The 27,818-nt window shown below is 43.1% G+C and overlaps 1 protein-coding gene across 1 annotated transcript; it reads right to left on the bottom strand.

The window, feature by feature from the left end:
• Positions 1-142: 142 nt before the first annotated feature.
• On the bottom strand, positions 143-23,922 carry prr36b (proline rich 36b). The gene is made up of 5 exons (XM_079456199.1): positions 23,592-23,922; positions 12,904-13,520; positions 12,729-12,813; positions 5,680-5,891; positions 143-5,580 (listed from the first exon to the last, which is right to left on the bottom strand). The coding sequence occupies exons 2-5, from the start codon at positions 13,436-13,438 to the stop codon at positions 2,036-2,038; spliced, it is 4,377 nt and encodes a 1,458-aa protein (XP_079312325.1). The 5' UTR covers positions 13,439-13,520; positions 23,592-23,922; the 3' UTR covers positions 143-2,035.
• Positions 23,923-27,818: the final 3,896 nt, after the last annotated feature.

The following is a 27,818-nucleotide window of genomic DNA, read 5'->3' as shown; positions in this document are numbered from 1 at the left end:
CGAACATCTGGTGAGTTGTCACTTTATGGCCTCATCTGAGACTCATTGATGGTGAGATGAGATCTCTGTGTTCAAAAATCTGTTATTCCTAAGTCAAATAATGTTTGAAGTTATTTGCCGACTGACATTGTAAAGACATATTCAAAGTTTTTGTTTTATTGCTGAAATTTTCTGAAGACACAGTTCTGTATATCAAAATACACGTCACATACAGTATAACAGAGGAAATCTCATCAGACACACATGACTGCACATAATATAACACACTTAACCACAGTTCAGATGGACAGAATTGATTTAAACCCAGAGAACAAAACGACCTTCACTACATCACTTCAGTGCTTCATTCTGATGTGAAGTAACAGGATTTCTGTCAAGTTCACTACCATAAAAACTGACAATGACAATTAGCATACAGTTTAGAATGGTGGTATGGTTCTGTTCTGCGCAAAACTCAGAACAAGCAGATGTCATTGGTTCTAAGAGACATTTAAGTGTGACACATAATTCAAATGTAGTTGAGACTTATGAAAAGGCATAACAGAAGTTGAGTCCCGATTGAAAATATGAAGTGGAGCTGGGGATGGAGGGGGGTAATTTTCCCCTGAGCAACACGAATAAGATGCTATTAGCTGAATGAATTTTAAAATGGAAGCTGTGATTGTGTCATTTTTCTTTAGGTAGAGGAGGATCAGCTGATGAAAGCTTGACTCACGTCACCTGCCGGAACTAACGCTATATGCTTGATTTACGATGACAGGAGAGGACTGTGCCTGCACTCATGTAATATAATACATTCTGACCATTATTTGATGACAGAGAATCTGAAAAATGACATTTGCATTAGTGTAGTGCAGTAAGTGAACATTCATTCCTGTAACGATAACCTGAGATAAAATGCAGTGACGTCACTGTTCTTCAGCACTTAAATAATAACACACCATCATGTCACACAAAAAGAAAACAAGAAGAGGAACAGACAGCCTTGTAATAATGTTTAATGCAATTTTGAAAACCTTTTAGTTATTGTGAACGGTTATTGTGTCCAAACACTCCGGATCACATTTCTGAAATTACCATTATAACAATTTCTCTGTGAATTGCACATGCACTTCCAATTGTTCTCGAAATGTCCCAGTGCTCACAATACAATGACTTGCAAGCATTATTTTAAGATTTACAAATGCAGGAAAACACTTTTTTCATAAACAGTAAGAGTTAGTCTGTTCCAAAGTACGAATGTCCAAATACTGAAATAATCCAGATCAGTCGAAACTCGGTACTTGAAAACATTTACGTTACGTGCCAATGGGAATCTATGTTATCCTTTACAAAAATGTTCAGCAGTTATTGTCAAGTAGCCCAAAACTAACAAAACACAACAAAAATGAAGCATGACAAGCCATCTAACACACATTCACCTCTCTATGTCAAACACTGCGAGTGTGAAACGCTTCTGGAACATCTAACCTGTACTTAATGCTAAAAGTGTTAGTGCTGGACACCGGAACAAGTTAAAGAAGTCAATAAAGCTAGTGTAGGAAAACTGATGTGTGTACAAACATGACAACAAGACAAGGATTTCAACAGCAAAATCAAATAAAACAAAACAAAAACAAAGTATAAAAAATTGACACTTGATCGGTAAAAACAGTAGGATAAATACAAAGGTAGGTTGAGTCCATGACGCTTGTTTCTTTTTTTTTGCATTACTTTCATCAAAGGACTAATTTTAACATTTCATCTTCAGGGTTGCCATGAAACGCAGTGTTATTTAAAAAGTACATTCTAATAGAAAATGAGAATCGCTACTGTACATACAGAAGTTTAAGCCGTACAATCATAACCATGAGCATGGTAATAGAAGAACATAGAGCAGCTCAGACAAAGCTATAGTCCCTCCCCTGACACCTCTCCTCTCCCCCTTTCCATTCCTTATTACTATTCATACTCGCTAACCCCACATCTGAAAGACGTGGAGAACAGTGGGGGTGCAGGGTTTAGGGTTGACAAGGTGCATTCCAAAGGAGGAACTTTATACATTACCTGCCAGAAAATTATCAGTCTTATCACATATAGTAGAGTAGTAGGGTGGCTGGCCGTCTGAATCATCCGCATGTTGGGGTGACAGGTGCATGGGAGACTCAGGATCTAACTCCTCCATCGCAGTGGGCTCTGTCTTCCTGCACATCACGTAGTGCTCATCAAAGCCTGCATCTCTCTCTGTGGGCTCGCTGATAGGCAGCAGATCCACCGGGCCGCCTAACAAGTCTTCGCTGTAGGCCGAAGCTGCTGGCAAGATGAGCTCTTTAATGAAGGAGGGATCCTTGGCCTCCTCTGGAAGCTGTTCTTCATTTTCCAAGCTGAAGATACCTGGGCTTTTCCCACAGCTCTCGGCCGTAGAGTGGGCATTAGAGTTGGAGCAGTCAAAACCATAAGAGGCCACAGAGTTTGCAGACTGAGGCGTATCTCCATCTTCCTCTCCTATCTGCCCCGGGACCTCTTCATCTTCCTCAAGAGAAACAAGGTTGTGAGGGATGGCGGCGCTTTCGTCAACTGCGATGTCAGGGTCATTGATCTGCAACTCACCCTCTGTGTCACTTGCCTCTTCATCCGAACTTGAAGGTGACGACGGAACCGAGGCGGGTGCTGTTGCTGCCTCACCCAACACCTCGTCGGCAGGCAGCGTTTCTGCTTCTTCCTCCTCCCCATCACCTCGCTCCAGGTGGATACCAAGGTCTTGGTCCATGTCCATCTGCATTGCAGGAACCGGCGTCTGTTGCTTGTCTGATCTGGACTCTACACCCGAGCTGCTGTCGTAGTCCTGAAGCTCCTCGGGTGTAGTGGTCTCGCTGCTGCTGTGTGCGGCCAGAGCCGTCCCGCTGAGAATGCTGGACTGCGACATCCCAATGGCAGGTGCTGCCAAGATACCAGACTCCACGGGAAATGCACTCTTTATCTCCTCCTGGACATCAGGTTGAGGTCCTGAGGTCTTGTTTAGTGGTGGATGTATGTGTAAGAAGGCCTCCACTGGGGATTTAGGGGGGGTGTCTGGTTCCTCAGACCTTGTATCTATTGGGTTTGATTCAGACATGATAAAAGCAGACTGGACCCATGGCTCTGAGAATGGATTGGAATGACCCCAAGCTTCTGTCTTTGTCATAGATGGTGCTTCCACAGCGTGGACCTTGTTGTCAAGACTGAGATGAGCCTCATCTATGTAATCATCACCTCCATCATCCTCATCTTCATCATCTCTATTATTACCACAAATTCCACTTTCAGCCATTCTGCTGCAGAACATCTCCACAGCTTCCTTTTCCTCAAACTCATTGTCTTTGTGGTGCGCATGGTCTTGCTCAGCCTTTTCACGTTCTTCCTCGTTCTCATCATCCTCCTCATCCTCGTCTTCATCGCAGAAAGAGTCGATTCCAGGAGGTCCCTGAAATGGTTGATCGTTCAAGAATATGTTGCTTGTCTCTTTAGCAGTACAGCTGATTTCAGTATTGAAGGGAGATGTTTCTACTCTTTCATATGCATAACTGATATTTCTATCATCTGATTGCATCATACCCCAATCAGAACCGACAAAATCAGCCACACCCTTTTTACAATCTTTGTCAATCACTGTTTGGGGCACTGCTTGCACCCTGTCAATTTCTCTTTCCTCATACTCTTCCTCATCAACGTCTTCATTAATCTCCTCCTCTGCTTTCTCAACCGCCTCCTCTTTATCCTGACAGGGGGAGACGGGAGCTTGGCTTCTGAAGTGATCTGCCCCAGTGCAGCTCAGCAGATCAAAGCCTTGTATAATATTCTCTGCTGCGAATGAGGACATCTGAATGATATCTTGGACTCCATTCTCATTCTCATTCTCATTCTCCTCCTCCTCCTCCTCCTTCTCCTCCTCCTCCTTCTCCTTCTCCTCCTCCTCCTCCTTCTCCTCCACCTCCTCCTGCTCTTCCTCCTGCTCCTCCTCCTGCATGTCTGGCGTAATGGTGCTGGGGTACAGACTTTGAGACCAAGTTTCACCTGAACCCTGCATTTCCAAAAGAGGTGCAGAATTTTGGAGCTCATCTGGCACCGATGTTGGGCCAGTGGGAGAGGATGGTGGGGACAGTACTGTGGTGCCTAGAGGAGACACAGCAGACACAGGCTCATTCAGACTGACCAGATCCACTTCAGCAGCTAGCTTAGACACTGCACTGTCATCTTTTGAAAGGTCCATGCTCTGTGGGATGTCTTGGGGATGAACATGCTCCACCTCTTCAGAGGCTGAAATGACAGGGGCAACAGATTCTTCAAGTGTCTCTACAGAAGCAGGATGAAGGACAGGTATAACTGTGTCCTTTAGTGTCTCATAAGAAGTACTATGAGGGATGGGTGTGAAGTTGTCTTCCAATGGCTCTTCAGAATCAGCAGATGTAACTGTTTCTTTAAGCATCTCATCAGAAGCAGAAGTATTGAATGATGTCACTCTGTCTTCAAGCATATCATCAAAAGCTTGAGGTTCTTCAAAACCAGTATGAAGGGCAGATGTAACTGTCTCTTCAAGCATCTTGTCAGAAGCAAAAGAAATGAAAGATGTCACTCTATCTTCAAGCATCTCATCAAAAGCTTGAGGATTTTCAGAAGCAGGGTGAAGGGCAGATATAGTGGTTCCTTCAAGCATCTCAGAAGGATGATGGACAGGTGTAACGTTTTCTTCAAGCAATTCGTCAGATGCAGAAGTAATGAAAGGTGTGGCTGTGTCATCAGGAGTCTCATCAGAAACAAGATGGAGGGCAGGTGTAACCGTTTCTTCAAGTATCTCTTCGGGTGCAGGGGAAATGACTGGTATGGCTGTGTCTTCAGTTCTCTCATCAGAAGCAGGTGGAATGACAGGTGGGACTGTGTCTTCAGTCTTCTCATCAAAAGCATGAATGACAGGTGTGACTGTATCTTCAGGTGTCTCATCACAGGTAGGGGGAACTCTAGGCATTTCTGTGTCTTCGGGTGCTTTCTTAAAGGCAGAAGCAGTCACATCTGTAACAGTTTCTGTAGATTTAACCTCACTGACAGCAGGAATGGCTGGTGTAACAGAGTCCTCAGGAGCTTCCTCAGAGGCAACAGGTACAGAAGCAGTCGCTGAGTGTTCCGGTGCTTCCTCTGAGGTTGTCATGGAAATAACAGCAGCAGCTGCAACGGGGGCTGCAACCACAGCCACAATGGGTACAATGTCCTCTTTCTGCCCCACTGTGGCGTCTGCAGGCTGGGTGGTTTTAGGGCCACGCTTCACTGGCATTGGAGTACTGCTGCCAACCGCCTTCTTTGGGCTGCTTGTCTTAGTGCTGGACTTGCTAGTTGTCTTGGCGCTTGCGCTGACTTCCTTGGAAGGTACTGCCTTGTTCTCCTTAGGTTTACTAGTCTTAGCATCCAATGCCTTGCTTGAGGTGGGGGGTTTCTTGGAAGTGGATTCCGGCTTGGCAGGGGTGGCTGATTTGGGAGTATCAGGTTTGGTGGTTTTCGCCGGTGCTGGCCTGGTGAGTGGCAAGGCAGAGGGTTTCTTGGCCGCAGGGGTGGATGGCTGTTTACTGACATCTAAAGAGAATTAAAAAATGAATATATATCATGAAAACTCATCAAATGTATTTGAAACTAAGCATTGATAAAACATGAAGTAAATTCACATCAGCCAACCTTTCTTGACAGGTGTTGTGGTCTTAGCAGTGAGAGTACGACCAGCAGGGGGGGCTGTGGTTTTAGCAGGAGAGGGTTTAGCAGTGGTGGATGGTGTCTTGGGTGTAGCGGTTGTTGGTCTGGATGCAGATGTAGTTTTGCTTGCAGCTATGGGAGTCGCTGGTTTTGGGGTGGCAGGAGAAGAGCGGGCAGTAGGGGTAGTTCCAGCAGGCCTGATAAAATAAAAAAGACAATTCATTAGAAAAGAAAACTGTATCAAATAAGAACCAAGACAGGCAAATAATTTAGTCATGTTTTAAATCGGGATGGTCTTAAGGGCAGTCCTTATCACTTCATCACACGTCCCGTTGGCTCTGATCAAATTTAACAAATCCTGCGGGCCAATCTTCTGTCTACATTCCACTGCATGTCTCTCTATTGCTATAAATAAAGAGCTGGAGTACACGAGGTGGTATGAGTGAAGAATACACAGCGAACATCACGTTTTATCACGTATATTAACCATGCAAATCCTGTTCGAGCACACAGCATGAACCCCGCTAGAAAAACACATGCAGGTTATATCTTTCCTCTAGGCAAACTTCACGAGGGATGGGCGGCGTGTCCTACATACACAGCAGCAGGTGAAAGAGCGAGATGTAGAAACAAAGAGAGATAGAGAGCTCCAATAGCAAAGATTCTAGACCAATGACCTTGGAGGGGAAAGAAAGAAATTAACCTCACAGAGGAAAGCATTCATGACTTCAAGAGTTGATTCATACAAAAATCTAAATTCTGTCGTTTTTTCCCCACACGTGGTTTGTAAACCTGTACCAGAGTCTTTCGTCAGTGGAACTCAAAATAAGATATTTTCAGTCAGTGGGGTTGTTGTTTGGATACAAAGGATTCAAAAAACAGAGAAAGAATAGGAAAAAGAATGAGAGCTCGGTCTAGTAACATGTATAATGTGCAGTGACAGAACGACTGAAGTTAAAGAAGAGAAGTCAGAGAGATTAGCACAAACTGTACTGTAAGAGAGAGAGAGACTCATCTCATTAAACAAGGTCAGTCAGCTTCATGTCAGTGCCCTAAATCATCCAGAGGCTTGTTCTAAACATACTAAATGCTCTTACAAGGCAACAACAGTCATCAGGAATGGATCAGACAGCTTCTGAGTCAGTTACTGCTTCGTTCTTGTGTGGATCAAAAAACTACTAAATCCGTATGTAGACTAAACAAATGAACAGAAAAACAAACAGACCAGAGCATTGTTTTCTCTCTTTATAAATCAAATGCACATTTAAATTCTGAAATGCACTGAAGCGTTCTGTCGCATCTGTTTTAAACTACCGCCAGCGGCTCGTTCATGACTTTCTAGCGAATGCTTTGACACTTGTGTGTGTGACGAAGAGCCTGAAGCCTGATCGGATGATAAACTCTGTTTAACTCGCTGTAACACTGAGCGACAGATTTCCCCCTGAAGTCGCGACACATGATGATGATGATGAAGATGATGAAGACCTCCTCCTGACTCAAACACAACAGCTGATGAACTTTTAATGGCCTAAATCTAGCGATCACGGATTTAGTCGCTTTGGATAAAAGCGTCTGCTAAACGACTAAATGTAAATCGTCTCTATAGCAGTGAGATTCATCTGCCTTCAGGATGATTTCTAATGCATCTGTGAAGAGTCTAAAACAGAGTCTGTCTGCTGGCGTTTACATGTGTGTGCAGGTCATGAGAAGAGAAAGATTTCAGATATCTGTGATAGTATGAATACAGAAGGAAGTCTGTCCTCTGAACAAAATTTGATTTATTTTTCCACGAGCAAAGAGTGTAATATGCACATCAGCAGTCATTTCATGGTCTGTGGTTGCGTTAAACGTGTCAAATCTCAAACAGTTTTATATTCGACTAATAAACCCTGCTGAACAGACCAGCAGGAACATCCCTCAGCAGCTTATTAAACAAACTAAACAAAGAACATCTAAACCTGTGTTTGTGCGTGTTGTGTGTGTCTGTGCTTGTTGTGTGTGTCTGTGCGTGTTGTGTGTGTCTGTGCGTGTTGTGTGTGTCTGTGCTTGTTGTGTGTGTCTGTGGTTGTTGTGTGTGTCTGTGCGTGTTGTGTGTGTCTGTGCGTGTTGTGTGTGTCTGTGCTTGTTGTGTGTATCTGTGCGTGTTGTGTGTGTCTGTGCGTGTTGTGTGTATGTGTCTGTGCGTGTTGTGCGTGTCTGTGCTTGTTGTGCGTGTCTGTGCGTGTTGTGTGTGTCTGTGCGTGTTGTGTGTGTCTGTGCTTGTTGTGCGTGTCTGTGCGTGTTGTGTGTGTCTGTGCTTGTTGTGCGTGTTGTGTGTGTCTGTGCGTGTTGTGTGTGTCTGTGCTTGTTGTGTGTGTCTGTGCGTGTTGTGTGTGTCTGTGCGTGTTGTGTGTGTCTGTGCTTGTTGTGTGTGTCTGTGCTTGTTGTGCGTGTCTGTGCTTGTTGTGTGTGTCTGTGCGTGTTGTGTGTGTCTGTGCTTGTTGTGTGTGTCTGTGCTTGTTGTGCGTGTCTGTGCTTGTTGTGCGTGTCTGTGCGTGTTGTGTGTGTCTGTGCTTGTTGTGCGTGTCTGTGCGTGTTGTGTGTGTCTGTGCGTGTTGTGTGTGTCTGTGCGTGTTGTGTGTGTCTGTGCTTGTTGTGTGTGTCTGTGCGTGTTGTGTGTGTCTGTGCTTGTTGTGTGTGTCTGTGCTTGTTGTGCGTGTCTGTGCTTGTTGTGCGTGTCTGTGCGTGTTGTGTGTGTCTGTGCTTGTTGTGCGTGTCTGTGCGTGTTGTGTGTGTCTGTGCGTGTTGTGTGTGTCTGTGCGTGTTGTGTGTGTCTGTGCTTGTTGTGTGTGTCTGTGCGTGTTGTGTGTGTCTGTGCTTGTTGTGTGTGTCTGTGCGTGTTGTGTGTATGTGTCTGTGCGTGTTGTGCGTGTCTGTGCTTGTTGTGCGTGTCTGTGCGTGTTGTGTGTGTCTGTGCTTGTTGTGCGTGTCTGTGCGTGTTGTGTGTGTCTGTGCGTGTTGTGTGTGTCTGTGCTTGTTGTGTGTGTCTGTGCGTGTTGTGTGTGTCTGTGCGTGTTGTGTGTGTCTGTGCTTGTTGTGTGTGTCTGTGCTTGTTGTGCGTGTCTGTGCTTGTTGTGTGTGTCTGTGCGTGTTGTGTGTGTCTGTGCTTGTTGTGTGTGTCTGTGCTTGTTGTGCGTGTCTGTGCTTGTTGTGCGTGTCTGTGCGTGTTGTGTGTGTCTGTGCGTGTTGTGCGTGTCTGTGCGTGTTGTGTGTGTCTGTGCGTGTTGTGTGTGTCTGTGCGTGTTGTGTGTGTCTGTGCTTGTTGTGTGTGTCTGTGCTTGTGTGTGTCTGTGCGTGTTGTGTGTGTCTGTGCTTGTTGTGTGTGTCTGTGCGTGTTGTGTGTATGTGTCTGTGCGTGTTGTGCGTGTCTGTGCTTGTTGTGCGTGTCTGTGCTTGTTGTGTGTGTCTGTGCGTGTTGTGTGTGTCTGTGCTTGTTGTGTGTGTCTGTGCGTGTTGTGTGTATGTGTCTGTGCGTGTTGTGCGTGTCTGTGCTTGTTGTGCGTGTCTGTGCGTGTTGTGTGTGTCTGTGCGTGTTGTGTGTGTCTGTGCGTGTTATGCGTGTCTGTGCGTGTTGTGTGTGTCTGTGCGTGTTGTGTGTGTCTGTGCTTGTTGTGTGTGTCTGTGCGTGTTGTGTGTGTCTGTGCGTGTTGTGTGTGTCTGTGCTAGTTGTGCGTGTCTGTGCTAGTTGTGCGTGTCTGTGCGTGTTGTGTGTGTCTGTGCTTGTTGTGTGTGTCTGTGCGTGTTGTGTGTGTCTGTGCGTGTTGTGTGTGTCTGTGCTTGTTGTGTGTGTCTGTGCGTGTTGTGTGTGTCTGTGCTTGTTGTGTGTGTCTGTGCTTGTTGTGTGTATGTGTCTGGGTGTGCATGTGCGTGTTGTGTGTGTCTGTGCGTGTTGTGTGTGTCTGTGCGTGTTGTGTGTGTCTGTGCGTGTTGTGTGTGTCTGTGCGAGTTGTGTGTGTCTGTGCTTGTTGTGCGTGTCTGTGCTTGTTGTGTGTGTCTGTGCGTGTTGTGTGTGTCTGTGCTTGTTGTGTGTGTCTGTGCGTGTTGTGTGTGTCTGTGCGTGTTGTGTGTGTCTGTGCTAGTTGTGCGTGTCTGTGCGTGTTGTGTGTGTCTGTGCGTGTTGTGTGTGTCTGTGCTTGTTGTGCGTGTCTGTGCGTGTTGTGTGTGTCTGTGCTTGTTGTGCGTGTCTGTGCTTGTTGTGTGTGTCTGTGCGTGTTGTGTGTGTCTGTGCTTGTTGTGTGTATGTGTCTGGGTGTGCATGTGTGTGTGTGTGTGTGTGTCTCAAGCCAGAGGAGCACTGCAGCAAAAACTCACTCAAGTGTTTTAAAAACATCCATCAAATGACTGTCATGCTCACACACACACACACACACACGCGCGCGCGCATGCTCCATTTGAAGATTAGGTGCAGTGGCTGTAATAAATCTCTCCGGTGGATTAAGTGCTACCACGACCTACTGAGCAATACAAGACGAAGAAACACAGAAAATGTGTGAAATAAAGTGATTCACTTATGAGAAATGAGTCTAAATGTGCACACTGGATACACCCTTCACTGCCCCACCCATCAGTATGACATCATCATCCGCAGGAAACAGACGTCATTCATTAGGACATCAACAATAAAGTGATTCTGACGTGAATGTCTAATGTCACAAACATCTTTTCACAATGGTGCCGAGTCTGCTGACCACCCAGTGACCCCAAAAATCCCAATCCTGTCATCATTTATTCTCTTTCATGTGTTTGTAAATCTCTGTGCAAGTCTTTCCTCAGCGAAACACAAAAGACGATATTTTGAGAAACGGTTCATACAATGGAAGTCAATGGAGTTGTGTAGCTATATAAACACTGCTCTGTTTGTAAACATTCAACACACCAACACTGACTCACACAATACTGTGTGTTTGGGACGAGGAGGAAGTCTAATGGAAGATTCCACCATAACATTTAGCAGGACACACACTGAGTAATACACTGCTGCATTGTGTGTTTAAAATCATTGTGTAAATATGTGCTGGTAAGCCCAGCGTCCACATAATAACACATGAAAACATGTCAGTGTTACAGTTTTTCTCGATTGTTTACACACAAATATTGGTACTTGAGACACAATGACCACAACATGTAACTCATTCACCAACCACCTGAACCAATTCTGCTAAACTACAAGCACAATTCCTGCTTTACACTCACATTGCAGATCTAAAACACACTTTTTTCAAAACACTACACACAATTCTCTGCATTTGGCACAATTTTCAGGCAGAAAAATCTCTTGTTTTCACAAGGAACACACTGCCATTCATATATGAACACTGACTCATCACATGTGTAAACACCTGTCACAAATGTGTAAACCCCTTCTCCAAGCTATGGAAGATGCATGTCAAGATATAGCAGCTGATGCTTTTCATGGCTGGACTGAAAAACATTGCTTGTGATGTGGATGATGTGCTGTGGTCAGACCCAAACCGAAGAGAAGATGCAGCATCGTTTTTTTACTGTAACTGTATACAGTAAATTTTTCTGTTGTTTTGTATGTAGACCACTGTATGTGCAACTTTGCGTTGGTTGGGATGTACACTGTACATTGTTTTTGTTGGAAAAATAAATTATATTTGTTATCGTGTATTTGTGTGTTCTGACTATAAAAACTATTTATATATATATATATATATATATATATATATATATATATATATATATATATATATATATATATATATATAAAGACCAAAGTCATTATGATGAATGGAGAAGGGTTTTCCATTCATCATAGTGTTTTATATAGAGCACATCAGTGTTCAACTGGTTCTTATAAATGTTTATTCATATGATGGTTTGTGTGTGTCATTTGAAAACAAAATACCATTTTGAGAAGAAAGAACATTGTTTTGAATGTGAAGTTTAATTTTGAAGGAGAATTGAGGGGTTTTGCCCATTGTGTTTGTGTTTTTTGATTTGTGTGTAGAGTTCTGAGAATATGAGGCATGCTTTCAGAAAATGTGTGTAAACAATTGAGAAAAACTGTAAACCAATGTCCTGATAAAACATTACATGTGTGTGAAAATAATGAGGGAAAACACAAACTTCTGCAGACACACACACACACACACACACACATGCAGTCAAAACTCATGATGAGATTTACATCAGAGGAAAACTCAAGCGTAGACTCACTGAAATACACAGCGCTGTCAACCATCTCTGTTGAGAATTCTTTGAAGCTCATGACTTTATGTGTGTGTGTGTGTGTGTGTGTGTGTGTGTGTGTGTGTGTGTGTGTGTGTGTGTGTGTGTGTGTGTGTGTGTGTGTGTGTGTGTGTGTGTGTGTGTGTGTGTGTGTGTGTGTGTGTGTGTGTGTGTGTGTGTGTGTGTGTGTGTGTGTGTGTGTGTGTGTGTGTGTGTGTGTGTGTGTGTGTGTGTGTGTGTGTGTGTGTGTGTGTGTGTGTGTGTGTGTGTGTGTGTGTGTGTGTGTGTGTGTGTGTGTGTGTGTGTGAGAGAGACACTAAAACACACTTCATCCTGTACAGCTGCAGTGGCACCACATCACCACATCAATCCTGATTTACATGTATTCATTACAGTTTTAGTGGCATGTTATAAAAAGACAAAGGTGATTACGTGGGAATAAAATAAAAACTGTGAAAGTAAAGACTCTCTCTCTCATGACCAAACACACAATGACCTGAAAACATCATCCTAACATCTTCTGCGCACTGTATAATTTCTTGTGTTAAACTACCGCAGGCGCTACTGCAGAGACTGTTGGCCTAATTGTGGAGATGTTGTAAATGTAAATCATCTCCCTTCGGGACATCGTGCTCTTCTGAAATTTGCCAAATTCGGTTCCCGCGCAGAATTGATATTAAGCTAAATGTAAACATGTAAAGGGATTGTAAGATGTGACCCATGAACCTTGACAAATAACAAACAATCGGCCACATCACAGAATTCTAATCAACAGAGACCGTCTGTACCGATCAGACGCTTACCTGGTTGTCTTGGAGACGGGAGGTTTGGGAGAGGCGGTGGTGCTGGGCTTGATGGTGGATGCAGAGGCGGGTCTTGGAGCAGGAGCTGAAATGAGAGGTGATGGAAAGCGTTCAGCATCAGGTCAAACAGAGAAATGCTTGACTGAATGTGAAACACGAGCGATAAATGACAAACCTGTTGTTTTGGGATTGGATTTCAGACTGTTCGCTGATGCCCCAGGGGTTTTCTTCACTCCGTTAGCTGGAGCAGCAGCAGGTTTCTTCTCAGTCGTCTTCACTGAGGTCCTGGTGGTGGGTGCAGCCGTAGAGCCGAGTGTTTTTTTAGGAGCGACACTCGTCGAGGTCTTCTTCTCAACGCCGGCTGTGGTGGTCTTTTTGCCGACGCCGTTAGCTTGCGTCTTCTGCGTGCCGTTGGTCAAACGGCTTTGGGCAGTGGTGGGACGGGAGCTGGTGGTAGACGTCTTTGTACCAGCGGTGGATGTCTTTGTTTTGGCAGGAGCTTTTGTCTTAGTTTTGGGATCTGCGGACTTCTCTTTTCCAGTCTTGACGTTTGCTGAAAGCGCCTCTGCTGGCTGTGGTTCGCTTTCTGTTTGCGTGCCGGGCGAGGCCTGGTCTTGAGCTCCACCCGCTGGCGCCACCTCGATCTCAGGACCTGCGTTCAACGCTTCCATCGGCTCCATTGTTGCCACGTCAACACCATCCGGTTTCATCTCGTCTTAATCCTGCTGGACCGTTTTAGCAATAGAGAAATGACGAACCAAGGATGGCTATCAGACAGCTCTGGCGACGGATCTGAAAACAAAAACCATTGCATCAAAAGAGTTCTGCTAGATTCACTACCATCAAAAATGATTGACAATAAGCACACAGTTTAGATTGGTGCTATGGTTCTGTTCTGGGCAAAACTCCCTCCCTCCCCATCCATGCAGCCAGCATGAAGAAGAGCAGGGAGTGCAGCGTTTACACCCCTTAGGGTAAAGAGAACACAACAAGCAGATGTAATTGGTCCTCAAAGACATTTAAGTGTGACACATTATTCAAATATAGTTGAGATTTATGAAATGTCATAATAGAAGTCGACTCCCGATTGTAAATATGATGTGGAGCTGGGGATGGAGGGGGGTAATTTGGTCCTGAGCAACACGAATAAGCTGCTATTAACTGAATGAATTTTAAAACGGAAGCTGTGATTGTGTCATTTTTCTATAGGTAGAGGAGGATCAGCTGATGAAAGCTTGACTCAAGCGCTTGATTTGTAGATCGGAGAAACGCAATAAACAACAAGTCTGAGCAAGACAGAATTCCATCAGACGGACCCAGGAGAACAATCAGATAAAGAATCAGGTCTGGAAAAAACACTGGAGAAAGAATGCAAAAACATAGTGGAACAAAACAACGTCTGTTTCAGAGTTTATGAAGAAGGCTGGAGCAAGATTACAGATACAAGACATCCGTCATATTTCGTGTGTAAAATATTTCTGGGTTTTCTTTACCAGGCATTCTAATTGCTGACTTCTCGTGAAGCAGCGTAGCCAGATGCAATACCCACAATGCTTTGCTGAAGCAGATGTTGTTTGCATGATTTAAGCGCAGCGCCTCCTCAGTAAATTTGATCCAGTCAGAGGCCAACAAGAGGAAACGCTTTGGCTCATGGGAGCATGAGAAAATAACAAACACTGAAATCAGACGCACGGCCTCCACTCTCATCTACTGTCAGACACCAGAGAACCTAAAATGATCATCATCCAGACCGATTCTTTATGACATCCACATTCAACCCTTTACAAAAAACAAAGTCAAAAAGGGACAACGGTCTAATGTAGCCAAGCGGTTGGGTTTGTCTGTTTTTGACCCAACCCTGGATTAAAAACGATTCAGCATGTACCCCTCCTCTCTTGTTCTGTCCATTACTCAGTTAGTTCTCACACAGATGGTCCAGACAGCTGAGCATCCTCAATGAGAATAAGAAACTGGGGGAGGGGATGGAGAAAGGATATGGGGGGTCTGAATGGTTGCCAAGTCAAAGAAGCCCATCCCCATGTGTCCATGATACTTTGCTCTTTAGATATGACTCAGACATACATCTGTGAGACATTTTGCGTGTGCTTGTTACGGCCGCCCAAACAAAAGAATCTGACACTTAGAAAAGTAAACACACAGCCAAAAGATTTGTGTAATGGACCATTTTCACAAGCCTGTAATGACTCGTCAATGGTCAACAGCATCGTAAATATAAAAAGTTTTTATTTTTTTATGTACGTTTATAACACTATACTTTGTATTAGATCACCTTTGCCTAAAATTTCAACAATTTTGTTGAAAGTTTTTCTTTTGCCATTTGACCAAATGAGAATGCAAAAAACATATTTGTGGTAGTCTCCCATTCACCGCTATAGACGTTTATCCAACGACTTCCGCTGCTGAGAAACACAGATACATGAAAAAGGTCAATTATTCATACATGTTTGCAGCACAACACTAGTGAGGGTTAAAGAATAAGAATGAGCTTTAGGAATAAAGATGCTTGCCTTTGCAAATTAATTTTATTTTATTTGTCCTCATGTCTCTAGTGTTTATTCTGCAACCATACAAAATAGTGAAAAGCACTATAGAAATACACATTTAAATCAAAAATGCTGCAATAAATCATCACAGAAGATGAAGAGAAGGACCACATGCTGCATCACCTCTCTGTGTTCTCAGGGCTGAAAACACATCTCTCTGTTTAAATACTGCTTATAAATAAAGAGTCTGGACCCCCGACTTCCTCCTGTTCTCATCTTTTGATTCTGACTGTGTTTGTGTGCTGGAGAGCTGAAGACATCATCATCATCATCACCACCACCTGACCTCATGACATTAATCATTCTGCTTCCTCTAAACATAAACAACAGTGACATCAGAGGTCAGAAACCCCTCTGTGTCCATCTCATCTGACATTTATCTGTGACATTTACAGTGTGTCTGGTGTTGACAAACACATTCGTGTAAACAAGCATTTAAAACGTCTTTTATTTGCCGTAGTTTGAAATGAATTTATTTAACGCTTTTTTATAACGTTACATCATTTCAAAGCGGCTTCATAAGATTAGAATAAATCACAGGAAAAGGGTCCTGCTTATCCTTTAAAAGAATGAAACACTTTCATTTGTAAGAACCATCATTTCAACACAAAATGTTTAACGGTCAGTAAGAAAAACAACTGAAACATCGAAGCATCTGATTTGTGCTCTTTTAAAAAATAAATTGTAGTAAAAGTGTAGTAGGCATGTTTTACATGACACAGTTTTTCTGCAAATATACTTTGGTTATCGAAGGATCACTTAAATGTCTCTGTTCTGTTGACACAAAGAAAGCTATTTGGAAGAATGTTAGCAACTCGCATTTCTGGGACATCATTGTCTACCACAGTAGGAAAAACGATTGTGTCTTTTCTTTCTCTTGTTGAACACATAATGAGATATTCTGGCGCACTTTTGAATACCATTAAAATGTTCCTAGTATGGGAGTCAATGGGCTAACATCCTTCCAAATATCTCTCTTTGTGTTCAACAGAACAAAGGCAAGTATACAGGTTTGGAACAACTCGAGGGTGAATAATTCATGACAGAATTTTCATTTTTAGGTGGAGTATCCCTTTAAATATACGGTCCAGCCTGCCCTCCGTCATTCTCAGAGATATATCTGCTCGCTCCTCACATCATCCAATTATTCGAACCAATCCCGAAGCAGAAGCTGTAATGCTCATGAAGGGATGACTCGGCTCTTAACAGCGGCCAGGAGAGATGCGATCATCCTCTATAGACCCACATATGACATAAACAAACAGGCACATACGCAGACACATTCCAGAAGCTTGATTTTGGCAGGTCCCCAGCGACAGCCAATCAGAGTGCTTTCATTGTCCCGGGCACAGAACTGCAGATCCGCCTCATGTTAATCAGGTCAGAGACGCATTGTAACAACCAAATGCACTTTGGCCTCTTTATATCTGAGGGCAACACAACAGAACCCCGTGGACAAATACACACACAAACAATTGTGAATTAAAGGAAAAGTTCAGCCCGAAATTAAAACGCAGTTAAACTTTTCTTTCTTCGTCAGAACACAAAAGAAGATATTTTGAAGAATGTTGATACTCATTTCTGAAAAGATCTTCTTTTGTGTTCCACATCTACAGATTTACGACCACATGAGAGAGATAAATGATGAGCAGGACCTCCATCTCAGCGTCAGCAACTTGGGCTCAAAATAACATTATTAATATGGCAAACAAGCGGCACACTGAGTCTGTGTGAATATCTCACTATGGGAGACAAGGCCGACTCGTTTTGAGCCCTAAATAACTGTGAATGGATCAAGTGTTCTAGAAGAAAGCAGAGATTAGTGTAGCACAGAGATGCCGCAGATATTGTGTGGCTTCTGCTCTGTGACGGCGCTGTCCGCCTCTGATTTGGCGTTGGGTCAGAGGACTTTTCAAAGCTTCAGACAGAATCATCATGTCACACATCATGTTTGTCCGGCCAACACTTGCTGGCGGTCATCTCTGACTGTTGAGACTAAAGATGCTGTATTATCAACCCCCCCCCATGGGCTTGTGTCCTCCGGAGGCTGCAGAAGACCCCCGACACCCACCCTCAGCGTAAAACAAGGGAACACTGCATCTATTCAGACACGAGCAAACAGAGGCACCGAGACCCCTCGGCAGGATGGGAGGGGATGAGGGGGAGCGGCCCGAGTGAGAAACACATCACTGTTCTGCTCTGAAGGGTTAAAGGTCGAGGAGTTCAAGTAACAGAGCATCTTCTACATCCACAGAATAAAAAGAGCAACAGAGATCAGATCCTGCATGTTACTCACATCCATTACAAACCACAGAAGACGACTATAAAATAAACATCAATCATTATTTAGTCTCTTTTAATGGAAAGCTCTACTCTCTCTAGATTGTTTAAAGGCCACATCCACACGAGGCCGGCGCGTTCCCTCAACCATTTCTTTTTACCTTTTCAACATTTTCAGACTCCTAAAACGCAGGATTCGTTTCCGACGCCGATACGATGCAAAATCTTAACATACTGTATACAGCTAATCACCTCTCCGTGGGGATGACTTTGATTCTATCTTTAAATGCCAACAACTGTTTGAAGCAGATGAAAACTTTTATGTAAGTCTGGTGTGTGTCTCAGATATTTTCCTGAGAAAACGAGTCCGGAATCTCACAATCGTCATTACAGTTTGAAAAGAGACGTCACCAATGAGTCGAACTGAGCTCAGATGTGTCCGCAATCAAAAGTCATCGATCAAAGATCTCAATATCAACTCAAACATTTCTCATCAGATTATTTCACCCCACAATCTACATTCATTTACACCTCCAGACTCTTCATGTGTATTTGAACTGAGTTTTTAGTTTAACAGAGAGAAACTACCTAAATGAAACTAAAATCTCTTAAACTATGAAAGAGAAACCGCTGAGCTATAAAATGTTCTCATGGGAAGCATTACAGACATTGACTCAAGAAAAGTGAAGCGCTGTATGTTCATGATAACTTTACTTAACTGCCCAGTGTCTATCAGACATCATTTAATTCAAAGTCTCAGATTCAGTCCATAATCAATTCACTGATCGTCCATCATGAGTACATGAATCAACCGCTGGTGTCCATAACAGAACAGAACTCAAGATGGACCGCGTCTGTGTGCGGATACTGTTCGTCTCTTTCTCTTCAGAGCACGTGACTTTCTGAACACTCTTGACTGAGTCCATTATACAGCACACACGCGCTGAGATGAAGTCGTTCAGCCCGTGGCACACTGTAAAACAAGTCACCAAAGAAGGGATTGTTGGGCCGCTGGAGGCACGCACATGACAGAACCGCCGCTGTCCGAGCAACAAAAGCCGTTTCACTGCCCCCGTCATCCAGATTACAGCACATTCCCAAAAACACCCTCGGAAAACTCTCCGGCCGACACACAAATACAAACTCACACATTCTGTCAGGCACGGCAGTGAGACGAGAGGAAGGGGATGTGGAGACGCTCGGGTAGAGAGAAAGACTTCAGGAGGGAGTCAGAAACAAAACAGCGCCCGTCTGAAGTAAACCAAGATGGATAGTGGGCTTTTGTTTTTGGAGGCGTCAACAGCTTGCGGCAGATATCTGGAGCGAATCCAGGTGAAGAAGTGTAATCCCCGTGTACTGTGAAGAAGATTAACACGTGTTTTCTGGAACATAAGACATAAGGTTACACGGCAAACACACATCTTAAAGGGACAGTTCTTCATTAGAAAACCGGATGAAGAGCGTATTTTGAAGAATGTTCAAAAATGTCTCTAAATATCTTCTGTTGCGTTCCACTGAAGAAAGAACTCACATGCAGGTTTACAATACACCACCCAAAAGCAGAGTCGTGTCACTGGTATCACTCGGTTTACACCTGGAAACATCACAACAGGCCGCGGCAAATGACAGATCTCATTAACTCAAGACAAAGCACGATCCTAATCCTGAGAGATCAACATGGCCATCCTGTGACGGACACACACAGAAGAAGATGCACAGAGACGAGAGGAGTATTGATCACGCAGAGAAAGGTCACAGATGGAGACTCTGAAGAAGGCATTAGAGGAGCATGCGGACACCCCTCATTCACTCAGGAGGGGCTCAGAAGAGTTGAAGATGGGGATTGGGGAAGAGGGACCTTTTAACTCATGTGTAACTGGAGAGGCTGCCTATAACTGTTATCTACTGAGGGCACTGAAAACACCAGAGAGACAAATTACACAAGAGCTGATAGAAGAGCAGCTGGTGGAGATCGATCAATGACATCTGATAGTGTGTGTGCGTGTGTGTGTGTGTGTGTGTGCGTGTGTGCGTGCGCGTGTGTGTTTGTGACAGCATGGCCAGAAATGACCTCTGCATCAGACAATGAACATGCCCTTCAGCCTTCTCACACACAAACACACACACACAGGAAATTACTGTACCTATAAGAGGATTACCGTTCTCATCCAGCACCTTCCAGATGGACTCTGATCCCTTGTGGGTCCACTGTTGTGTTCTGACTCAACAAAAAACTTTAACACGGTGTGTGAATCTACATTACGATTTGACCGTCATCTGTACATTCAACTGCAGTCACACATCTAGGCTGACAAATCCACAGGATGTGGGCTGGAACAGCTCTGCTGTAGTCCGGGGAAACACAATGCAAGCTCCTTAAGATCGAGAATCTACTCAATAATAATCAAGTCGTATCAGTCTAATGTTGCTTTTTTATTGTTTTCTGAACTTTTGTTCCTCAATGCAGTCTCTAATGTTTTCCTTAAATGTAATTCTGAAATGCTAAATGATAAAGTTATAAAACTAACAAGCATAGCGTAGTAGAACGTGATTAAAGGGGACCAATCCGTATCTTAAAACTTCTATCTAGAAATCAACCACTCAGAACACCCTGACAAACCCTGCTCAAAACCACTCGGATCAACTTGGCAACTGGCTCAATACCAGTTAGAATGCCCCGGCAACCCCATAGCACACTGCTCAAAACCAGTTAGTATGCCCTGGCAACACCATGGCAACTGGCTGAAAAACCACTCAGAACAACTTGGCAACCGGCTAAATACCAGTTAGAATGCCCCGGCAACCCCATAGCACACTGTTCAAAACCAGTTAGTATGCCCTGGCAACACCATAGCAATCGATTCAAAACCACTCAGAACAACTTGGCAACCGGCTTAATACCAGTTAGAATGCCCCGGCAACCCCATAGCAAACTGTTCAAAACCAGTTAGTATGCCCTGGCAACACCATGGCAACTGGTTGAAAAACCACTCAGAACAACTTGGCAACCGGCTTAATACCAGTTAGAATGCCCCGGCAACCCCATAGCAAACTGTTCAAAACCAGTTAGTATGCCCTGGCAACACCATGGCAACTGGCTGAAAAACCACTCAGAACAACTTGGCAACCGGCTAAATACCAGTTAGAATGCCCCGGCAACCCCATAGCACACTGTTCAAAACCAGTTAGTATGCCCTGGCAACACCATAGCAATCGATTCAAAATCACTCAGAACAACTTGACAACTGGCTCAATACCAGTTAGAATGCCCCGGCAACCCCATAGCAAACTGTTCAAAACCAGTTAGTATGCCCTGGCAACACCATGGCAACTGGTTGAAAAACCACTCAGAACAACTTGGCAACCGGCTTAATACCAGTTAGAATGCCCCGGCAACCCCATAGCAAACTGTTCAAAACCAGTTAGTATGCCCTGGCAACACCATGGCAACTGGCTGAAAAACCACTCAGAACAACTTGGCAACCGGCTGAATACCAGTTAGAATGCCCCGGCAACCCCATAGCACACTGTTCAAAACCAGTTAGTATGCCCTGGCAACACCATAGCAATCGATTCAAAATCACTCAGAACAACTTGACAACTGGCTCAATACCAGTTAGAATGCCCCGGCAACCCCATAGCAAACTGTTCAAAACCAGTTAGTATGCCCTGGCAACACCATAGAAACCGGCTGAAAATCACTCAGAACAACTTGGCTACACTCAAAAATGATTCATTAGGAATACAGACTCGAACCAGGTACAGAACGGTCAGAGCATCAGGAATAAACCCAAACTAACATAAGACTGCTTCTGACAAACACAGCAGGAGAACTACAAGCGCACAATGTGTTTAGAAAAAGCTAACCCATAACCACAAAACACTTCCTAAAGAAAGACATGAGAACCCTTCAACACAGCTGTAACACAATATCTCATCCAAACACAACCAACTGTCCAGTGACAACTGCTCGGCCTCCAGAGATCCGAGATAGAAATTCAGAGAGTTATCCAAGAAGAACTCATGACACAGGAAAACCACATCGCTTCTCTAAAACATCATCTCGGGACACAATGAAACCTCACGGCAACGCTTGTGGTCCAGATAATAGAGCAGTGGAACTCACTCATGTCCGTTTAGATAAACATAAACTATATGACATCAGTGAGGTCCGCCCTTATAGGAGGAAAGAAAGACTGACAGCGATCTCAGCTAATCAGAGCACTGTTGAGATGAAGTCACGCCCCGTCCTCATAGCATCTTCCCATCATGGCATGACACTTTGTAATTGCTTCTAAGTAGTTCCGTCCCTTTAGACCCGAGACACTTGCAGCATTGAATCATCCTTTGACAAAACAATGACACGAATGAACCGAGAATCATTCGGTAGTTTGGTTCCTTATGTTTGTCATGACCAGTGACTCACATTTTACAATATTCTGCATCATCCGTCTCAGAGACATTTGAAATACTCAACAGTTTCATTCTTTCTATAGTGTCGTACAATAAAGAACAGCAGAGAGAGAGAGAGAGAGAGAGATGTGCTGGAGCTATGAGACTGCAGGGGGCTGAGGCGTCCGTCTTAAACCCTTTTGTTTGCTGAGAGAAGAGAAAGGAACTATTAAGCAAGACAAAGAGATGAACTGACTTACAAAACAAAGATTAGACAGCAGGACGACCCAACCCCGATACCTTCAACACCTGCTGTGAGACTCAGCATTTCACTTAACATACAACAAACAACGCCCTGTTGTTTTGGATCACAAATAAATAAATAAAGACAATTTAATGGTAAGAATTCAAGAACACCTGAAGTTAAACTAAAAATCTCCATCGGAGGGAATTCCTCTTGGATCCAGTCTGTCTTTATTTAAGTGGAGAAACATCCATACTTCACGACAGACCAACGAACGGTATCGAGCTTGTTAACTGCGGTATATCGCTCTTTTGTTTCAAGGTTTTGACCGGCGTGTATTTTGGCAGGTATGGCACCGTTTGTTCATGCAGTTGTCTATATATTTCTGTCTATATTTCATCCGATTCTGTATCTATCTCTAAAAATAGACAATGACTTTGAGATATCTGACTATATCAAACTGAGCGGGCTAGTGGATATTTGATAGGCTATACACGATTTACCGCCTTATACCGGCTCATCTTCACTCCCTCACGCCCATGACATTGATGTGAATTCTATGAAAGTCACACAAAACAAAACAGATTTGTTGAGCTTTACATTGATTGAACAAAGTTTATACACACTATAGGCATATATACACACAAAAATATCATTAAACAATAAATGTAATATATTTGGTCTTTTATTCTATGATATGTATAATTTATATGCCAGCACGTTTGCCTTCTGAATGTATCTTGAGTTTGTTGTTTTTTTTAATTTTGGGAGAATGTTGTAAGGGCTGAATATGTAATGTGGACCGGGCGGGTGAAGGCAGAACAAAAGAACCCGACCACAGACACGAGTGACAAGTTAAAGTGCGGCGAAAACGCATTTCCTCAACAACAAAAATCCCACATTAACATTGAATTTGCTTTCTCGTTCTGTTTAATATGCGTTTTACAAAGGACTGTCCGTGGTTAGATTCGGCTCCAGTGCGTGTGAGTTACCCGTCACCGCCCAGACATCCACCATTCAAACTGAATGAAAGGACGAACAATTGGCAACGCTGCACAAGTGAAAGACAATACGCGAAAATTAAAATGCAATAAAATCGCTTGAATGACTACAGGGGCGGTGTGATATATTTCTACATACAAATCAAACCGGTGTGAAACCTGATCGCTGCAGTGGCATTCTCATCCGATGATCTCATTTATAAAGGCTGATGTGATCTCATTAATAAAATTTACATACAAATGTCTTCAGCCGTAAATCAAATCGCTAAATGACACGCGTTTCTTTAACACGTCATCCCGATTTACATGTTCTCTTTTTCCGTGTAACGCGCTTTGAAAGTTTGACACGAACGCTTTAAATATAACGTGCTGCGAATCTTACCGAATCTCAAGCGCTTTTCCTCCAGCTACGCCCAGTCGGTACTCGCGTCTCCTCGGGTTTTTTCCGAGCGGAACCAGACAGCCAGCGCACGTCACCGTTAACCGAGTAAAACCGACAGCAATCCTGCGAATGAACCCCTTAGACTGAAGCTCTAACGGAGGACCGGAGCCAGACTTCTTCGAGATGATTCGGCGATAAGAGAGATGCGCGTCTCCTGGCAGCACAGAATGAAACGGCGCTTGGCGATCGGCGCACGCACGCGCACAACGGACGAGTGCGGGAGGAGCGCGCGGGGGTGAAATTGAAAGGGATGAATAGAGCGAGCGGCTTCGGTTTCTCCGGCCCGTGACCAATCAGCGCTTAGACTGAGATTTATGCAAATGAGAGATGATGTCATCGCACAGGCCACCCCGGGTTTATTCTTTGCGCTTTTCTTTTCTTTGCGCCCCCTCTACCTCCACGCGCCCCCCTCCCTAATGCGCGCCTTCCCGCCGTTTCTTTTCACTTTCACTTACACAGACATGAGTGTGTTCTCAACTGGTTTTGCATCAGGACCCAGACATTACACTGGACATCAGGGATCTGACCAAAATGACTTATCTTATAAAAGTCACATCCATAAAATAAAAACATATAAAAAGTATTAACATGTTAACGAGGAAAATTAAGATATTTAACAACGATGGGATGTGGGGTAATGTTAAATGTTACTAGGCCTGAAATAAAATGACCCCTGTCACACCAGTTGAGAACCACTAAACTATGTCACGGTAAACTGTTAAACGGAGTTGACAATAATGTCTACAAATATGAAATATTAACATGTAATAAAATAACATGATTTGACAATATTTGAGAAGAGGGACATTTGAGGGGTGTGTTCTAGATGCATTTATTTGTCTTCTCTCTTTGATCACAAACACGCTACTGCAGTATACGCTGTCAGTTCACATGAGTCACAGAAGACACAGAACAAAACACGTCTCATTTATGTACCAACACTTTCTTCATGCAGTGTATAAGCAACGCAGAACGCAACTTTAAAAGAAGAATATTCATATGGAGGAGTGAACACTTCAGTGACAAGCCTTGGGTGTGTTTTCACACTTTTCTTTCTGTTAAAGCATCTCTGGCCGTTTGTAATTTCACATTGTACAACTGTTTAACAGAGTTGACAATAATGCTGTCAACCCTGTTACTCTTCTGAAGCCTTTATTGCATATCCCAATGGACAATAAAACACATTATTCAGCTTGAGGAGAAATTTAAGAAGTTATTTGGCTCATATAAATGTTTGCAACTTTTGAAATTTACTAGAAGATGTTTCTAGTACTTGATGTACAAGTTTTGTGTACACATTTTACCCAAAAGTGAAGGTCTTGTTGTTATTACTCTTTCGTGTCATTTCAAACGCACATGCTGTTGTTTATATCAGTGGAAGACAGAAGGAGAATTTCTCACACAGCTCTTCTCCACACAACAACAGTGACATCCATCAAACTCTTATAAGCATTCTTACATGGAGTTCCTCAGAAACAATAACAACATGAGGGTAAATAAATAATCACATCATTTTCAAATTTGGGAAACATACTTTCACATCTAATTTAAAACTAAACAGAAATATCACAGAATTCTGCATTCTCATCTTCAGAATCAAGTGCAACAAACCCAGTCTGATATGTTTGGCATCAACAGAACTTCTCCAGTTCAGCCATGACATCATTGACCATTTCAGCATTCTCTCCCCCTCGCATCAAGAGTCACGCGGTGACCTCATCCTTAGCAACACCACCCGGGCAAAATAAATGGTGACATTTCAGAGGGTCAGACACACAGACCAATCTTACGTGAGAGAGTGTGCGCTGATGGACATTTTGGCCCAGTTGAGGAGAACACACAAAGGGAGGAAATATCCTGACCCTTGTGGGCGGCGCTGAATCGGCAGGAAGGGGCGGGGCAATTAAGCCGCCACTGGCTTCCTTTGCTATTTATCTGATTGTTTCTTGTCCAATGACACCGATCAGCCTGGCAGCTGGGCAACACTCGACTCAAGAACACTGTCAAACACACACACATCCGTACTGAATTACACACGCCCGAGCTAGAAACATGACGTCAGACTGACAGGAACAAACACTCGCCCAAACAAAACGACACATACAGAACCAAAGTCCATAAGTTAAGATTACATTTATTTATCCACCGATTTATCATTAACAACCTTTCAAGACAAGTGAAAAAACACGCAACATCACAAAGCTCAGAAAATATAAACAACAAAAAAAACCCACAGCAGAAGAGCTCACAGCCACATCCATCATGTAAATCATGTAAGCAAATCCTCCCGCCTTCTCAAACTGCTGATGTATTTATCTTATTATTTTGAAATAAACTTGAACTATTTCGTTTTTAAACTCTTCCGTTACTAGAAATCAACAGTTTTGTATCGCACTAGAATTTACAATTCCCTTACAACTCTTGCAGTGCATCATGGGATGCTTTCTGTCTGCAAGTCTATGGACCCACATATGTATGTATATGCGTTTTCATATGTAAACGTGTTTAATTCATTTCTTTGACCTCATGAATGCACTAATCTTTGATGCGTCTGAAGTTGTTTTATGTGTAACGTTTTGTGCTGCCATTTTGGCCAGGACTCCCTGGAAGAAGAGATTTACTATCCTGGAAAAATAACAATTAAAACGTTTTAAAATAAAAAGGCATATAGACATTCATCTACAAATATATAAAAATGAGTGTGAATATAGTTCACAAGTCTATCACGATTACAAGCAACACAGAAAGCATTTGTTTTGTCACCATTTATGTCTGTTGAATCACATCTGTAAAAACAAAAAGAGAAAATCTATAATGAGATAAAAAAAACAAAAACAATGAATCCTGAATCATGAAACACCACACAGGGATAAATGACCTGTACTATTATCATCATCGGTTTTTAATCAGTCTCATATGTTTTGGCTTTAAAATTGTTTGGTTATATTGTAATACGTTCTGCATTTTACTGATTCGGTTAAAAGCATTAAAACACTTTAGTTAATCATTTTTGGTTATTGAGTAAATGAAGATAAGAGTTACATCTGGAAGCAAAAACCACTATTTCCACTAAACATCATGGACAACACAGACGGAGGGCAACAATCTAACCTGCCATCAACAGAAGTAAAAACACATTAAACACAAACAGAAGTGTGTGTGTAGAGAGACTCAGTCACCTCAGAGCGGTGAAACTCTTCTTCTCATGTAAATCCTGCGTCAGCTGCACGCTGTGAGCACTGATGCGGCATGCGAGTTTGCACAAGTGAGTGCCAGCGTGGTTACCCTGGAGACAGAAACATGCCAGCACTGCACTTGATTAACATGCTGCTTATAAAGCTGATGAAACACACGCTTCAACACGCCGCATCACCAGAAACAACTCATTAAAACACATCTTTACATTCTGATGTTGAATGTGCCTTTACTGCAAATGCTTCTCTGTTCTCTGAGAACAGTGACATTACAACTCCGTCAACATTTATTCAGCCGTGTTTGACTCTTTCTTCAGCGGAACACAAAAGAAGATATTTTGAGAAATGTCTCGGTGGTTTAGTGTTCATATAATGGAAGTCAATGGAGTTCGGTGTTGTTTGATCCCCAACATTCTTCCAAATATCATTTTTTTGTGTGTGTGCTTAAGAAATTCACACAGGTTTAACATGACATGACGGTGAGTTAATGACGAAAGATTTTTCAATTTTGGTGGAATTCCTCACATTCTCGTCTTCCTGTTTCATTTTGCATCAACATGTTTTCCAAAACATTCCAACACAGAAAAGCAGAATGTGTTTGGATTACGTATCAGAATAAAGCCATATCTGAATTTCCATATATTGATTATTAAACAACAGTCCAAGTGGCCCAAAGATGATGTCATCTGAAAAGTAAGGGCTTTTAGTGGATGGCTTTTGAAAGACGATTACAAAGACAAACATTTCTTCACAATTCAAAAGTTCTTACAGCCCACAAAAAATAATAATGTGCAAGTTACAAAAGACATGAAATGGCAGGACCGGCATAACCTGTGCTCATGTGAAAAGGAAAGTCTGTAACACTTTACAATAAGGTGCTATTTGAACAAACACTGAACAATACTTCTAAAACCTTTATTGATCTCAGTTCATGTTCATTTCAGCATTTACTAAAACATTGTTCAAATCAAAC

The sequence above is a fragment of the Barbatula barbatula genome, assembly GCF_947034865.1.
Source record: "Barbatula barbatula genome assembly, chromosome: 5".
In the NCBI taxonomy this organism is placed as follows: domain Eukaryota; kingdom Metazoa; phylum Chordata; class Actinopteri; order Cypriniformes; family Nemacheilidae; genus Barbatula; species Barbatula barbatula.
Note: the sequence above shows the minus strand (reverse complement) of the source record. Positions and strands in the feature narration are given on the sequence as shown.